The 17,836-nt window shown below is 41.4% G+C and overlaps 1 protein-coding gene across 1 annotated transcript; it reads right to left on the bottom strand.

The window, feature by feature from the left end:
• Window positions 1–12,647: 12,647 nt before the first annotated feature.
• On the bottom strand, window positions 12,648–16,002 carry LOC149999901 (uncharacterized). The gene is made up of 3 exons (XM_090289656.1): window positions 15,809–16,002; window positions 15,546–15,606; window positions 12,648–14,919 (listed from the first exon to the last, which is right to left on the bottom strand). Exons 1-3 carry the CDS (start codon window positions 15,840–15,842, stop codon window positions 13,167–13,169), a joined length of 1,848 nt encoding a protein of 615 aa, XP_090145782.1. The 5' UTR covers window positions 15,843–16,002; the 3' UTR covers window positions 12,648–13,166.
• Between the last annotated feature and the right edge of the window lie 1,834 nt (window positions 16,003–17,836).

Here is a 17,836-nt window from a genome sequence, read left to right as displayed (position 1 = left end):
CCACCCTCACAAATCATCCTCCACGCTTGGTGTGGTACATTCAGCAAAATGAATCCCTGTAAAAGCACCTCCTCCCCCCAGCACATGGTCTCAGCTCCTCCCAAGTTCCCAGAGGAGGTCGGAAACCTACACAAACTAGACGCTTTATAAGAGCCCTGATCAACAGCCTTGGGCCTGACTGAATGGTGATGTACCAACATGCCAAGTTGCTGGTGCTTCCTTGTCAGGATTTGGGACTTTCCCCAAACACTGGCTAATGTCACACTGGTGGGAGTGGACCCCAACTCCTCAGAGGTGTAAGAAATAAGGACATAGTGACTCCCAAACCAGTAGAAAGTCATTAGTAACAAAAGACAAATGTAATTAAAGGGTCTTAAGGGCAAATGTAATTAGAGGACCTCTGAGAAGGGAGCTGACAGCACTGGCATATCTACAAACCACAGAAGGAGCATTTAGATAACCGTGTTAGATTGTAACTCCGGAGTAACCAGTAATGGAGAAACGGGGAAGAAGGAGAGGGGAGGGGGAGCTAATGGCATTAGGGCGGGGAAGCTAATGGCTCTCACTTTAGGGCAATGAAGATAATCACTTTATGGTGGCAATTTTAGGGTGGGGGAGATAATCACTTCAGGGCAATTTCAGGGTGGGGAAGCTAAGACTATAAAACCAGTTTCCTTTGTCTACTTGGCGCGCAGGGCACACATTCTCCTGGCTGTGAGGGTGTGCCTGGCTCTGCAGACTCATGAATAAAGGCCTCGCTTTGCTGCTCAAGTCCTGTGTCCCAGTTTTTATTGTGAGCGTTTCTCACAGAGGCAGAGTGGGACACCCTACACCGGGAGGTGGCAGCATGTGAGCCATGGGAGAGACAATCTCTGTCCCAGGTTCCCTGTTACTATCCATTGTACCAAAATATCCAACAAGGACCAGCAAGAATGAGAGATGGACACACATAATTTTATAGAGGAAAACAAGGTTTTCTAGAACATTTTGTCCAAATGTTACAGAAACAGGGGAGTCCAAAAATCCCCAGAGTTTGCTGCTGGGGGATGGGGAGAAGTAAGCAGCTTTTCAAATGCTTCCACATGCCTGAGGCTGGTGACTACTGTCTTCCTTATGCAAATGGCTTTAATGCATCCAAAGCCTCAGGCAGATGGGAGGAGTCTTGAACCAGGGGACAGTATGGAGAAAGCACACAGAGCCTACGTAAGGACCTGTGAATGGTCAGAACTGTTTGCAACACCCACTGCGTCAGATGACGCAGTCAGGGATATATAAGCAGCTGCAGACATTTTAGCGGAGACTCTCTCTGGCTCTCGCTCGTGCTCTCACTCTGAGACTCTCTCTCAAGCTCTGGTTCAGGCTCTGGCTCTCACTGGCACTCTGAGACTCTCTCTCAGACTCTCTCAAGCACTCACTCGCGCTCTGGCTCTGGCGCTCGGGCTCTCAGACGCTCGCTCTCAGACTCTCTCTGGCTCTCTCTCGTGCTCTCACTCTGGGACTCTCACTCTCTGGCTCGCGCTCTCGCTCTGGCACTCTGACTCGGGCTCTCACTCTAGCTCTCGGGCTCTCGCTCTCTCGCTCTCTCGTGTGCTCCCTCCACATGGCTTGGTGAAGGGGCCTCCCTCCATGTGGCTTGGAGAAGGGGTCTCCAGGCTGCATTAAGAGGCTCTCGCCATACGGTTTTGAGAAGGAAAGGAGATCCGCGCAGTTTGCAGGAAGAAGACAGTTTGCAAGGAGGCTGAGAATCCAGGCGGTCCTGCATTGAGAGCTGGAGGGCACCACAGCACAGAAAGGACCTCCCCAATCAGATTGAATGATTGGCAGCTGCTGGTAAAGCTGAACTGTGTTTGGAAAGTAGGGAAACAGTTTCTCTGACTTTCCTAAAACTAGCCTGGTTTGGAAGTCGGGGAGGCAAGGATATGTGTTTGTGGGTATTTTAAAGAGCATAAGACTTAACAACAGAAATCCGCAAATAACTAAATTTATATAACTGTTAAATAAACAATTCTTTTTCTTTTCACCAAACTCTGGTATTGAGAGTTATAATTTTGGCGGCGGGCAATCGGGCCCCTAGCTAAAGAGCCCGTGGGTTTGTTTTCAACTGGAGCAGCCCAGGGGTTCTGTAACACAAAGGGGGAGGAGGACTCTGATTGTATCTTCCACATCTTGGGAACCGGCTCCCAGCTGCCGGTCACAGAGGCTAAGATGCACCAACTGGGCAGGTTGGCCAAAGACCCCAAAATTCACAATTAAAAAACCTCCAAGGTACCAAGAGTCCATTTTATTAGCAAGTCTCAGAGGAGCCCTGGGACTTGTCACACAGCAAGGGTGTTGGAGCCCGAGTTTCTACCCTTAACTGGCTTATGCATTTCAGACCCATCTTTGGGAGTATAATTATGGGGAGAATATAGACTATTTCCTTTAAACCAGGCTACACATGTGGTTTCCTATTTCGGGAACCTAAACCTTACTATGTAGGGAAGGAAAGCTTCTATATCTCAGAAGAGAACACCACCCAGTCATTTGCAATGTGCTCCACAGGATGCCAACAATTTGCTGAGTACTTATGATACCAGTAAACATCTCCGATGCGGCCTTCATGAGGGCACCCCAAATATATAAACTGTTACAGAACCCCTGGGCTGCTCCAGTTGAAAACCAACCCACGGGCTCTTTAGTTAGGGCCCCGATTGCCCGCCGCCAAAATTATAACTCTCAATACCAGAGTTTGGTGAAAAGAAAAAGAATTGTTTATTTAACAGTTATATAGATTTAGATTATTTGCGGATTTCTGTTCTTAAGTCTTATGCTCTTTAAAATACCCACAAACACATATCCTTGCCTCCCCCCTTCCAAACCAGGCTAGTTTTGGGAAAGTCAGAGAAACCGTTTCCCTACTTTCCAAACACAGTTCAGCTTTACCAGCAGCTGCCAATCATTCAATCTGATTGGGGAGGTCCTTTCTGTGCTGTGGTGCCCTCCAGCTCTCAATGCAGAACCACCTGGATTCTCAGCCTCCTTGCAAACTGCCTTCTTCCTGCAAACCACGTGGATCTTCTCTCCTTCTCAAAACTGCATGGCAAGAGCCTCTTATTCAGCCTGGAGACCCCTTCTCCAAGCCACATGGAGAAGGCCCCTTCACCAAGCTACGTGGAGGGAGCACACGAGAGAGCGAGAGAGCCCGAGAGCTAGAGTGAGAGCCCGAGTCAGAGAGCCAGAGAGAGTCTGAGTCTAAAATGTCTGCAGCTGCTTATATATCCCTGACTGCGTCATCTGACGCAGTGGGCGTTGCAAACAGTTCTGACCATTCACAGACCCTTTCGTAGGCTCTGTGTGCTTTCTCCATACTGTCCCCTGGTTCAAGACTCCTCCCATCTGCCTGAGGCTTTGGATGCATTAAAGCCATTTGCATAAGAAAGACTCTAGCCACCAGCCTCAGGCATGTGGAGGCATTCTGAAAGCTGCTTCCTTCTCCCCATCCCCCAGCTGCAAGCTCTGGGGATTTTTGGACTCCCCTGTTTCTGTAACAAAACCCTGTCCGACCCCTTGGCTCTCAGTCCCCGCCCTGGGTGACTATTTTGGGAAACCACCCCTCCCGGGGATGGCTTACTCCACCAGCGACAACACTGGAGATGACAATGTCTCAGCTCAGGACAGCGCGGGATGTGACGATCTAAGAGATGACAACACTGACGACACAGCACACGAGGATTTGAGATGACGACGCCCAAGCCCATGACATTGTGGGACACAATGCAGTTTGAATGCTTCATCTGTGACCTTTGACTGCAGCAGAGATGACACCAAGGATGACTGGATGGTGACGATGGCCAGCAACTCCGCAGTACTTGGTAGCTGCTCTGAATGCTTATGTAGGATCCTCCCCCAAGTTAACTGTTTGCCTCCCCACCCCCCTTGCTTTTCCAACGCTTGATGCTAAGCCGCTCAAGTGTGAGGTGGGCTCTGCCTGCCAGGCCGCCCCGCCCTGCCCCTCTGAGCTGCTGAACACCAAGGTAAGGGAGAAGTCTCACAACCTCATGGGCCCTTGAAACACTTCACTTCGTTCCTGGTCTTCACCAAACCCAGTAGATTGGCCCACAGGATGCATCCTACTGGGAGCAAGTGAATTTAATTTCTGTTGGGAGGACCCCTCCCTGGCTTCACCTGTTGCCACCCTTACAGCATCTTTTCAACATCCAGCAGGACCACAGCCACAGGGTCACCTTCCTACACAACTTCCAGGGGACCTTCCCTACGGTCACCACTCAGGGCTTCACATCCTCCCATTCAAGTCCTCCAATAGTCTTTTTTTTTTTTTAACCTCCAATAGTCTTTTTTTTTAAGCATATTTTATTGATTACGCTATTACAATTGTCCCAATTTCTTATCCCTTTGCTTCCCTCCACACAGTACCCCCTTCCCTCCAGCAATCCCCCCCTTTGTTCATGTCCATGGGTCATGCATATAAAGTTCTTTGGCTTCACCCTTTCCTATATTATTTTTAACTTCCCCCTGTCTATTTTGTACCAACCAATTATGCTTAACCCCTGCACCATTTCCCCATTTCTCCCCGCCCCCCCTCCAGCTGATAACCCTCCAAATGATCCCCATACATGATTCTGTTCCTATTCTGGTTGTTTGTTTAGTTCGTTTTTACCTTCTAGAAAATGATTATGATTGCCAATGGCAGAAAAAGTTTACTTGTTCACGCCTTCAATACAGAAAAAGGTCTGACTTCCTTGAATAGCAATCAAATCACCTAATGCAAGTCTAAATCCCATTAAAAGTCCCTTTGAACACCCTGATATTATTATACCTCACAGTCCTTGATGCTTTGTGGTTGTTCTTTTTAGAATTCATTATACCTCTCATTTGACTATAGGTGTGATCCTGAAGGTCACAGGCAAAAAAAAAAAACCCCAAACTGAGAATACCATGATTTACAATTTTAGCATTAAGAATAAAAGTCAAGTCAGTTTTATGACAAAACTGTATCATGGAAGATTAAAATATAAAAGTTGCCTAAGGGAAAAATACCTGAAATTATATACACATGATAATACTGACTAACAGTAATACATAATCATTAAATTTTAAAAATCGTACCTGAAAATTCATAATTATGAGACATTTTAATATAGCCTCTCAGGAAATAAAAAACAAAATATTTGTTAGTATTTTATATCTTAAAAAGTTATAAAATGTCGTCGGCAGCCGTCCATCTCGAGAGACGATGGTGTAGCTTCTTAAGAGTCTATCTGCACCGCTGAGAATGGCTGTGCAGTTCGACTCGGGAGTGACATGGTATCTGTCTCCTCCCGTGTTGAATCGACATCTTGTGATGACGCTGAAGCTACAGAGCCTGGGCAGGGTAATATGGAGGGTCTGCTGTTGCCCATGCAGCAGACCCCCCCTCTCTTCGCAGCTGAAGGGTCCAAGGGAAAGACGGAGTCAATACAGCTTGGCTTCAGGTGCGCCGCAGGAGTTGCCGGTGTTGACTACAACGTCAAACCGCCTTAGGGACTCCGGCTCCGGATTTTCTGTCGGGGTTTACTCCCTTAGCCTTTCCCCTGAAGAGGTATGCCGCAAGGCAGCGGAGGTTTTTTGGAGTCAGAGTTTTCCTTCTCTGATGTGCCCTGACTGGAAGATCGAACCAGCGACACTTAGCTCGCAGGCCGACGCTCAATCCACTGAGCTAAACCAGGCCAGGGCCCTTGGTCTGTACCACCTGGGAAACCCTGGGGCCAGCATACCCAGTGAACAGCTACAAAGAATGTCATAGCACCACCGCTCTGCCCCTGCACAGCTGATCCTCCACACAGGGCCGAGGTTGGTGGTAAGTGGTCACAGCCAGTCCTTGCAGCTGACTGGCCTGGGTAAATCCCTCCCATTGATCTGCCAACAGCTACCAAGGCTCAACTACAAGAGAAGGGTATACTCAGCCCACACAAAGGGCTCACCTCGAGTACCCAGCTTGGGAGAAAGGGGAAGCTGTGCCACTGGACCCTGCAGAACACCTACTACATTAGGCCATGTTACCAAGACAGAGTCAAAGCAGCTCTACCTAATACAAAGAAACAAACCCAGGAATTGCTGCCAAAATGAGGAGACAAAGAAACATAGTCCCAATGAAAGAACAGGTCAAAACTCCAGAAAAAGAGTTAAATAAAATGGAGATAAGCAATCTGTCAGATGCAGAATTTAAAACAGTGGTTATAAGGATGCTGAAGGAATATAGTGAGGACCTCAACAGCAAAAAAAAGATCCAATCAGAAACAAATGATACACTAACTGAAATAAAGAATAATTTACAGGGAAACAACAGTGGAGTGGATGAAACTGAGAATCAAGTCAGTGATATGAAACATAAGGAAGCAAAAAACAACCAATCAGAACAAAATAGAAAAAAGAATTTAAAAAATGAGGATAGTATAAGCAGCCTCTGAGACAACTTCAAGAGGTCAAACATTTGCATCATAGGGGTGCCAGAAGGAAAAGAGAAAGAGAAAGAAGTTGAAAATCTATTTTAAAAAATAATGAAAGAAAACTTCTCTAGTTTGGTAAAGGAAATAGACATGCAAGTCCAGGAAGCACAGAGTCCCAAACAAGATGGATGCAAAGAGGCCCACTCCAAGACACTTCATAATTAAAATGACACACAGAGAGAATCTTAAAAGCAGCAAGAGAAAAGAAGTCAGTTACCTACAGGGGAGTTCCCATAAGACTGTCAGCTGATTTCTCAAAAGAAACTTTTCAGGCTAGAAGGGACTGGCAAGAAACACTCAAAGTCATGAAAAGCAGAGACCTACAGCCAAGATTGCTCTACCCAGCAAAGCTATCATTTAGAATCAAAGGGCAGACAAAAAGCTTCCTAGACAAGAAAAAACTAAAGAAGTTCATCACCAACAAACCATTATTATATGAAATGTTAAAGGGACTTATTTAAGAAAAAGAAGATAAAAACTCTGAACAATAAAATGTCAAAAAATACAAATCTATCAACAATTGAACCTAAAATCAAACTAAGCTAACAAGAAGAAGAGAGACAGAATCATGGATATTGAGAGCATTTTGATGGTTGCCAGACGGGAGGGGTTGTGGGGGAATGGGTGAAGAGGTAAGGGGATTAAGAAGTACAAATAGGTAGTTACAGAATAGCCATGGGATGGAACATGCAGTATAGAAAATGGAGTAGCCGAAGAACCTAAATGCATGACCCATGTACATGAACAATGGTGGGGGGAATGCAGGTGGTGGTGCTGGGTGGAGGGGGGCAAAGGGGAAAAAATCAGGACAACTGTAATAGCACAATCAATAAAATATAATTTTTAAAAAATAACATACTGTGACATTAAGAGGTGAGAGGGGGAATCAAACTGCTGCCCTACAGAGCTCTAGACGAATGAGCTGGACAATTCTTACTCAAGTACACAGGCCAGATTCAAATGCAGCAAGGGCCAGAAGCTTAGAACCAGCAACACTAGGTCATTTGGGGATATTGTTTGTGTGATCCAGAACATTCTACACCAGCACCAGCATACCTGATCAATCTCCTAATCCAATAGGGTGCTTTAAAGTGATTACCAGGAGGCTCCCCTATCGATCAGGCATGGAGCTTACAATGTTACAATGTCAGGATGACCCACAGGAATGCCTCTGAAAAGATATCCAAACAGTAAGGCCACTTAGCAGCACAAATGGAATGCTAACAAGGAAACAAAGAACAAGTTGCTTGTTACGTAGCTAGATTTCATTAACACTATAGAACCACCTGCATCATATTATTTTTACTGAGAAATAATTAGAATCCTTCATCCCTGCCTCGGAGCACTTACTACCTCAGCATACTATGTCAGGGCTTTAAGAGAAAAGGCATGTTGATGGGATTCAGAGGAAAAAACATTACTGCATCAAACATCCCCAACAACCTGCTGCATGAATTTGGCAGTAGGCTCACCAATATCAGATCCTCATCAGGAACCCTTTAATGGTTCTAGGCAGCCATGTTCTGAGTGACAGGAGGGGTTTCATAAAACTTAAAAATCAGTAGAAATAAGATATCTGGTTAATGCCTTGGCATATGAAGTCCACAGGTATCCAAAAGAAGAAATAAAATTACTTTGGTTATAATTGCTAACTGGTGGAGTCCTTACCTAGTGCCATGTACTGTGATAAATATTATATCACTATAAATATAAATAAACACAGACCTAGAGAGAATTCCTAGAACATCACAAGAGGAATATTCTTATCCCCATTTTACAGATAAGAAAACTAGGGCTCAGACAGGTTAAGATACTTGTTCAGATCACCTAGTTGGTATGCGGAAAAGGGAAATTTGAATCCTGAAAGGTGTTACTCCAGAATCTGCTTTCCCTGTTATATATATCTACTGTATTTGATATCCTCGGATTTTTGTTTCCTAGTGGTCAATTTGATCAAACAGTCTCTATAACTTTTTACAGGAATGAAAAGTAGAACAAATAGTATAAGTTTTAACCTGGGAATCTAAAATGCATTTGGCTAGGTTGTTCCTGATTTTTTTTAATGAGCACATTGGTGTTCTAGAAAAGATTTCTGCTGCAATGGGTACCAGGTAATTTACTGCTTTCCATGTCAGAGTGGGTCACAAACACAATTTCCACATATCTAATCCATAATGCATTATGGAACTCCAGCAATACAACCATGATTTTTAGAGAATGTTCATTTAACTGTGCAGGTAATTAATAACTTACATGTTATTTACTTTCTTGTAAAGATTATAGGAGCCAAAAAAGCTATGAATAAGCCTCCATCATTTCCTCCACCCTAAGTCACCCTAAAACCAGAGCCCCAAAGACTTACCGCACCCTAAGTCTTCAAGATTTCCTGGTCCACCAGAGTGAATGAAGGCAGAACTAGTTGGACATTTCCTGCTGACTGTGATTAGAGCATCTTTTAATGAAACTTACTTCAAATCATTTAAAATCCATTTGCTCATGTCAACATCAATGTACTCAGTATTCTCTACCAATTAGTAAACTGGAAAATATTCTTTAGATAATCTGAAATCTCAGTGAAATATTCAGCATGCCATTTCATTCACTTACTATGAACTGCCCTGTAAAAACAAATTAGCAAAAGTAGCTGTCACAGGACAACGTAAACACCCACTAACACAGCCCAGCTACTTCAGGCTCTGGTGATACTTTTCAGGCAAGAGAAATGCAATGGAAATATAAATCAAGAATTTCAAAAGCTTAGCATGTCTTCATACCAAGATGTTGCAGCAATATTAAAATGTACATTTACCTTCTCTATGTGTGAGATCAAACTTGGACTGGAAAGAAAGGGGTTATACGAAACACTCTTAACAATTCTTTCAACGAGGATCTCAAGTCTGCGCTGCAATAAGTCTAGAAGGCCAACAGAGTTCTAATACATGTCATGTTTCATAAAGATCAGAAATGTCAAAGAGCATGAAAGCTAACCAAATATGAATATGATTATGAAGTTGCAAGGGAGCAATCAATTCAATTACTAGGCCCAGATTTTGCACAACGCACTTACGTACACTGCAGAAAGCACCTTCCAAACTTACAGGAAGCCAATGAGAACATCCTTTACCAGCCAACATTGACTCGTCCTTTCCACAAATCAACCTGACAAAATTCTATGATTTAAATACCGCAATATTTCAATTGCCACCTTCCACTTAGGACCCTTTCATTATTTTTCATTTTAATACATTGGTTATAAATAAACTGCAGCAGCACCTGTTAAGAGGGATTAAAAACGCTTTTATATTATGAGACTGGGTGAGTGCTTGTTCTCTGATGAACATACTCATGATATGCAGAAGACATCTGTAGTGGAGGAGCAGTATCCTTCAACAATGATTTCAATGTAAGAATCTAAATTAGGCTTCAGTCATTGGTGACTACTTTGACCTTCAAAACGATATGGAATACTTCAAAATGGATACCTAACACAAAGGCTGTGGATCAAGGAATGAAATACACTTCAGTAACTGATCGAAGGTAGAATGGCTTGAGGGTGCAAGCCTGCTCTTTCCTTAGAAGTGCCATGATCCCAAATAATGGGTGGACGCACAAGAACCAGTATAAAATGTGCTCACAGATAGAACCACAAAGCGCTTCCTTAAATGCTCACGTGGCCACCCAACTATGAAGCAGCTCAATTTTTAGCACATTTCCATTTTGAGATTTTCTAGGTTATAACAAGGCATAAAGAAATAACCACACTCTAAAGACAGGCAGCTTGGGGACTTCCGGCCAAGATGGAGGTGCAGACAGACAGGCTGCGTCTTCCTCCACAACTAATAAGGAATACAACTACCTCAAAACTAGAAACAACCAGAAGTTCCAGAAAACCAAACTGCATGGAAGTTCAACAAACAAAGATATAAAAAAGAAATACTCATCCAGACAGGTAGGAGGGGCGGAGAGGACGAAGTGTGGTGGTGGCGGAGGCAGCAGCAGGCCAGAGGAAAGCACAGTCACATGTTCTAAAAAGTCAGGAAGGACACCTGGGGAGAGTTCCCAGCTCCTCACGAAACCATGCAGCTCTGGTGCCAGCACCGGAGAAAATCAAGCCTCATTGCTTCTGACTGTGCAAACCAGTGGGGGGTTGGAGCTGAGGAAGAAACTGCTGGTCTCTCAGCAGGGTCCACTTGCTTAAAGGGCTCCCGTGGTCCTAGAACATCTGCAGACCCATCCACTCTAAGAATGATGGCCAGGGCAACAGCTAGAGAGGAGCCAGTCCCATACAGAAGTGGGAGAAATGCCTGGAACAGGGGCGAGTACTAAGCAAGCGGCATTGTTCCCTCTCAGACCCCTCCCCCACACACAGTGCCATAACACGGTGAAACAGGTCGCCCTGTACTGATGAGAGAACCTAAGGCTCTGCCCCTTACAACATAAACAGGAGCGACAGCCCTACCTAAGACACAGAGGCAAACAAGCACAGGAGCCTGTCAAGATGAGGAGACAGAGAAGTATGGCCCAAAAGAGGGGATGGATCAAGGTTTCAGTGGGAGAACTAAGTGATGAGGAGATAGCCAACCTAACAGATGCAGAATTCCAAACACTGGTGATAAAAATGCTCACAGGCTTCACAGGTATGCTTGAGTACGGCAAAAGCATAAGAGAAGAAGTAAAGGCTATGCTAAGTGAAATTAAGGAAAATCCACACAAAACCAATGGTGAAGGAAGAAAACTGGGATTCAAGTCAATGATTTGGAACATAATAAACATAATTTTTTTTTTTTTTTTTTTTTTCTTTTTCTTTATTATAAAATGTATCTATGAAGCAACTGCATATGTTAGTTTGAAAAAATATGCACAAAGTTTTAATCATATACAATCAAACATAATTGAAAACATGCTGAGGGATTACATTCAGCTACAGGTGACAGGAAACACCCACAGCCTTCCCGACAAGAGGAAAGTGCTAATTCTCACATGAAAGGACCAGGTCAAGGCAGTCACTGCACAAGAAGCAGAGAAACAATATCCCATGTCCTTTTTTTTGACAGCACCATTGCAGATGTCATAGGTCATCAGGAAAACATACTCACTAGCACTGTTGACAGCATAGGGTGTTTCCTATACAAACTAGACTTTATACTGATATAACCCAGAAAAGAAGAGAATCAGAGAATACTCGCAAGCATAAAAGTCTAAATAAGATCCCCAGTGGACACAAGAGGGCTTACAGGAAAATCCGAACTCTGATGGATCTTTGATGTGCCATTTGTGAAGACACCAGTGAAAACCTAGATCTAAAAAAATGGAAATCAAACAGTTGGTGGTGGCTGCAAGGATACTCTAGACTAGAAGGGCATACAACCAAAAAAAAAAAAAAATGAGTGGAATATGGTGTCTTCAAACCCACTATGTACCTCTCCCTGTGTGGTGGCTCTACCATCTAATGACTTCTTCCATTCTGCCTTCCAGATCACATACTGTGGGGCTATTGGTAATTTCTAATATGGAACCACAAAGTGTATAGATTCTAAAAAATCAAGTTTCTAACACTGTATACAGAGTTAATATTTTCAACTCTATTTTTTTCCTATTAGAGTTCTCTCTTCTTAAATAATCTATTCACCAAATGCAAGTCAGAAGAAAAAACACAAGTAAAGGCTGAAATCTGAAAATAATTCACATGAAACTAAAATCTTTCATAAACTTGACATCCTTAAAAATTTCTTCCATGTTTATTAGAACAGAAAATGGAAAAAGTATCTAATACCTATCACCCCACAAAAGGAGTTGTAAGAAAGTAAGGATATAAAGGAATAAATACCCAGGAACTGTCATAAAACCAATAGGAAAATCCCAGCAAATATCATTTTTCAATGGCCCCTTAACATGAAAAATATAAAATATCATTAAAAAGTAAACCTAATTGCATATTAGAAATAAACTTGAATTCACCCATGGATCTAATGGGCTTCAAAATGTAAAAAGACAATATTAACTGATGATAAAAAACTACCTATTATTGTTATCTTAATAGTTGGAAGACAAATTGCAGAATAATTTCACCTCAGTATTCATTTCTACAAGTAACTGATGCTTAAACAACATAAGTTTGAAATGCACAGGTCTACTTTTATGCAGAATATAAACTGTGGACCTGTGCAGTTTCAAACTTGGGCTGTTCAAGTGTCAACTGTATTTTTGATCTTTGGTTTGGTATTCATTTATGCAGAAGGCTGGCTTAGGTTATACACAAATTTTCAACTGCATGGAAAATAGTTCCTGAGTTTTTCAAGGGTCTACTGTAGCAGAAATCCCATGTCCCATTATGCACTTAAAGAAACCTGGTGAATATAATTTATTTGCTATTTTAATAACAACTCTTTAATCTTGAAAGTTTTCTAGAACAGTCCTGGCCAAGTAGATCAGTTGGTTAGAGCATTGTCCCGATACATCAAGGTTGTGGGTTCAATCCCTGGTCAGGGCACATACAAGGAGCAACCAATGAATGCATAAATAAGTGGAACAACAAAATGCTGTTTTTCTCTCTAAAATAATTTTTCAAAGTTTTCTAGAACACTATAACTAAATTAATTTACATCAATTCTTCTTATGTTTCCATTTTTTAATTTTTTTCCCAGTAGGAATTTTACATGTAAGGACAGGGCCTTTCCTACACTATTTACAGTCAAGAGGTTTTATCCAGTGAGTCCTTTCATGCCTTCGAAAGGAATAGGGATGACTAAAGGCTTTCCCACATTCTTCACATTTATATGGTTTTTCTGTAGTGTGCACTCTCACCATGTGTATTCGAAAAATTTTGTTACAAATGAAGGCTTTTCCACATTCCTTACATTCATAGGGTTTTTCTCCAGTGTGAGTCCTTTCATGTCTTTGTAAGGAACTGTGATCTCTGTAGGCTTTTCCACATTGTTTACATTCATAGGGTTTCTCTCCAGTGTGAGTTCTTTCATGTCTTTGATACAAACTAAGGCAAGTGAAAGCTTTCCCACATTCCTTACACTGATAAGGTGTATTTCCAGTGTGCATTTTCATGTGTCTTTGAATGGTGGTTCGACAAATGAAGGCTTTACCACAATGTTTACATTTATAGGGTTTCTCTCCCGTGTGGGTTCTTTCATGTGTTTGTAAGGAACGATGATATCTGAAGGCTTTTCCACACTCCTTACATTTATAGGGTTTCTCTGCAGTGTGGGTTCTTTCGTGTATTCGAAGATTACTAGGAGTACTGAATACTTTACTACATTTTTCACATTCATAGGGTTTCTCTCCAGTGTGAGATTTTTTGTGTATTTTTAAGAAACTGTTACATCTGAATGCATTTCCACATTCCTTACATTCATAGGGTTTCTCTCCTGTGTGTATCCTTTCATGTATTTGTAAGGAGCTGTAATATCTCAAAGCCTTTCCACATTGCTTACATTCATAGGGTTTTTCTCCTGTGTGAGTCCTTTCGTGTGTTTGTAAGGAACTGTAAAATCTGAAAGCTTTTCCACAATCCTTACATTCATAGGGTTTCTCTGCACTGTGAATTCTTTCATGTTTTCGAAGACAACTGGGAGCACTGAATGCTTTACTACATTTTTTACACTCATATGGTTTCTCTCCAGTGTGGGACCTTTCATGTATTTGTAAGGAACTGTAATATCTGAATGTTTTTCCACATTCCTTACATTCATAGGGTTTCTCTCCTGTGTGAGTCATTTCATGTGGTTGTAAGGAACTATATGATCTGAAGGTCTTTCCACACTCCTTACATTCATAGGGTTTCTCTTCAGTGTGAGTTTTTTCATGTATTTGAAGATGACTAGGATACCTAAATGCTTTACTACATTTTTTACATTCATAGGGTTTCTCTCCAGGGTGATTTCTTTCATGTCTTTGAAAACTTTTATAATATTGAAAGGCTTTTCCACAGAGTTTACACTGATAGGGTTTCTCTCCAGTGTGGCTTCTCTCACATGTTTGAAGAGAAGTTGAAGAAGTAAAGGTTTTCGCACACACCTTACATTTATAAAGAGCATCTGCAGTGTGTGAGATCACATGTCTTTGAGGGCTTTTGAGCCACAGGATGGCTTTTTCACATTCCTCACATTCATGTGATTCTTCTCCATTGTGATGTCTTTCATGTTTTTGAAAAAATTGAGTATAAGTAAAACCTTTCCCACATTCAATACATTTACATGGTTTCTCTCCATATTTCTGATACTCAGATGGCTTGTGTCCCATGTGACATGTGATGTCCCCATTATGGGATGAATGATGCATGAAGACTTCCCCACATACACTGTATCCCCATGGTTTTACTCCAAGGAGTGTTTTCTTCAGACTGAGACTTGGAATAAGGCTGAAGTTTTCTCCACATTGACTATCCTCCTTCCCTTTGCAGAATCTCTCTACCATTTGATTTCTGTAAATAACAAGAAGCACATTATTAATTTCTTTGTTAATAATTTTATATTTATTCGTAGAATATATGAACTACCTTTTTTTTATTTACTGCAAAATACAGGTTTACTGTCTTTTCCAAATTGTTGGACACTGAATGCACTAAAAGCTCTGGAAGACAACTTCAGCCTTGCTGTTATTAAAACAGCGACCATCATATATAGGATCCATTAATGCTGTTTCCATGTAAAATATTTTGCAAACACTAGACATCTATGTCATATATATAAAAGTAATTTGGTGAAAATATTTTGAGAAGTAATTAATTTGAAGCAGGGGTAGTTTGAGTTGATTCTTTTACAAATTTCATAGAGCCCTGGCTGGTGTGGCTCAGTGGATTGAGCACCAGCCTGCAAATCCAAAGGTCACCAATCAGGGTATGTGCCTGGGTTGCCGGCCATGTCTCCAGTTGGGGGCATGCAAGAGGCAACTGGGCACAAAGATGTTTCTCTCCCTCTCTTTCTCCCTTCCTTCCCTTCTCTCTAAGAATAAATAAAATCTTTAAAAAATAAAAATAAAAAATAAAAATTGTATAGCATAACAGGTTTCTCACTTGAGACACTGCTCTCCATTATGAGTGTTACTCACCTGTGTTTTCTCCCCTGGCTTTTGTACTGATCTTCAATGTCATGATCTTCCCATTTTTCCCCTAAAATGCAGACAAAGAAATGTAATTCCAAAGTATTAGAAATTGTAGAAAATTATCAGATTCTAGTTCTATAATGAGCTATGACTATGCCTAGTTTATTTACCAGTGTCCTCTATTCCTACATTACATGTCAGCACAGTACTGATGGGTAAGAATCACTTGTCCTTCACATGAGGAAATGAAGGTGACTCATCATCCTTACCTATGGAGGCCAGGTTCCTGAAGGTTTCCTGCATCACATCTCTATAGAGTTTCTTCTGCAAAGAATCCAGTAAAGCCCACTCCTCCAGACTGAAGTTCACAGCCACATCCTCAAATGTCACTGAGTCCTGAAACACCACCAGTATGTGTACAGTAAAATTTATGAGACAGACAGCACTAGACACATAGGCTCCATTTAAGGGACTGTTACATATGATTATTTCATCTCCAAACATTTAACCTATGACTTGATCATCAGAAACTTACTCTCTGTCCACAAATACTTCCTCATAAATTTAACACCATCATGAACACATGGAAATTATTTACACATTTTTACTGTGATCACATTATATTTTATATATTTCCTCTGCTGTCAGGGTTCAGAGCATGTTGGGAATAGAAAAAAATGTTATAGAAATGATATAAATACCAGGATGGGTAAAAGTAGGTTTATGGTTGTGAGTGTGTAGAACAGAGTTAATAAAGCTATTGTAATGATCATTACCTACATGTCTTTTTCCATATGAATAACTTTAAACTTACTTTTGTCAATGTCTGTATTACCATTTTAAGATGATCAATTCCTTGTGAAAAACATTTTTTTAACTTTTTAATTTATCACTCACTATTTACAATACTCCATGAGGCAGAAGGTTAAATCTGCACGAGGTTTCAGTGAATAAATACTTACTGAAAACTAGAAGCTCTTTGTTCTACTGCCATCACCAAACATGAGTCCAGGAGGTTATGACAATGCCAGTTTTAGCAAGCTCCAGGTAGCCATATCATCTTAAAGGTCTCCAGACCATTAAAAGTCATCAGCTGCAGCTGGCTGAATAATATTCATACAGACCAGCATTGCTTTTTTCTTGTGTAATATCAATTACAGACTCAGTTACTCCTTTCTCTCTCTGTCCAATATGATGGCCTAGAAAGTTACAGTCTGGTGCCACTTATTTACAGGGATACATTCTGAGATATGTATTGTTTGGACAATTTCATCTTTGTGGGAACACCTGGATGGTATAGCCTACCAAGCATTTAGGCTATGTGATAGAGCAGATTGCTCCTAGGCTACAAACCTGTACCGCTCATTGCTATACTGAATACTATAGGCAATTGTAACACAAGGGTATTAGTATTTGTGTGTTTAGACAATGCCTTTCCTTCTTCTGTCATTTCTAAGCTCCCTTGTGGAGTCAAGGAGCATGACAGCGCAACCCCTGAGCATGGGATCTCTTAGCTGATGACAGCACACACTATCAGCAGAGTATGAAAGGGTTTAATACATCCATAATTGAGGTCTTGGAGGCCTCTCAGGAAAGGATAAAATACTTTGAGAGAACAAGCAAAGGTGCATCGACTTGTTGTTTTATGAGGTTAGGAGGTGGGCACAGGTGAGAGTTCACACGCAAGGGCAGGATCCTTGTGGGTTCAATCTCTTGCTACTGCAAAGGAGAAAGCCCTCAGGCTTTCCCGTCACCTCCTACAGGTGGGGCACAAGGGGTAAGAGGAGGGATGGGGTTTTAAAGCTGTCAGTAGTCAATGATGAAAAAGTGGGAATCAGAGACTTCCAGTGTCTGGTCTGGCATTGAAGTATTAGAAGCTGCTATTTCTGAGACTACAATAAAAAAAGCAAAAAATCTTGAACTTCTTTTTTTAAATCCATCAGATAGTTTAGATCAGGACAACATTGGAAAAGAGAAAATAAACACAATATTTTGAAGTATGCCCCAAATATGGTTTTTAACATTACCTGTACTCAAAAAATACATATCTCGTTGAAGTCTAATGCAAAGAAAAAAAAAGAACAGAAAAGTCAGAAAACTATATCCATGAACCCTAGATACTTTCTTTAAACAGAAAAATTAAATCTATCCATGGGAATACATGAAGGAAAAGACAGAAAAGGAACATAAAAAAATCAATGAAGTAACAATCAGTGAGATTTTCCTAAAAATAATGATAAATAACACACTAAAAATGAAAAACAAAAATGCACAACCAATTATCTCATATTCAATGT

The sequence above is a fragment of the Furipterus horrens genome, unplaced genomic scaffold (assembly GCF_987537825.1).
Source record: "Furipterus horrens unplaced genomic scaffold, mFurHor1.1.pri manual_scaffold_10, whole genome shotgun sequence".
Classification (NCBI taxonomy): domain Eukaryota; kingdom Metazoa; phylum Chordata; class Mammalia; order Chiroptera; family Furipteridae; genus Furipterus; species Furipterus horrens.
This window is presented reverse-complemented; position numbering and strand designations above follow the sequence as displayed.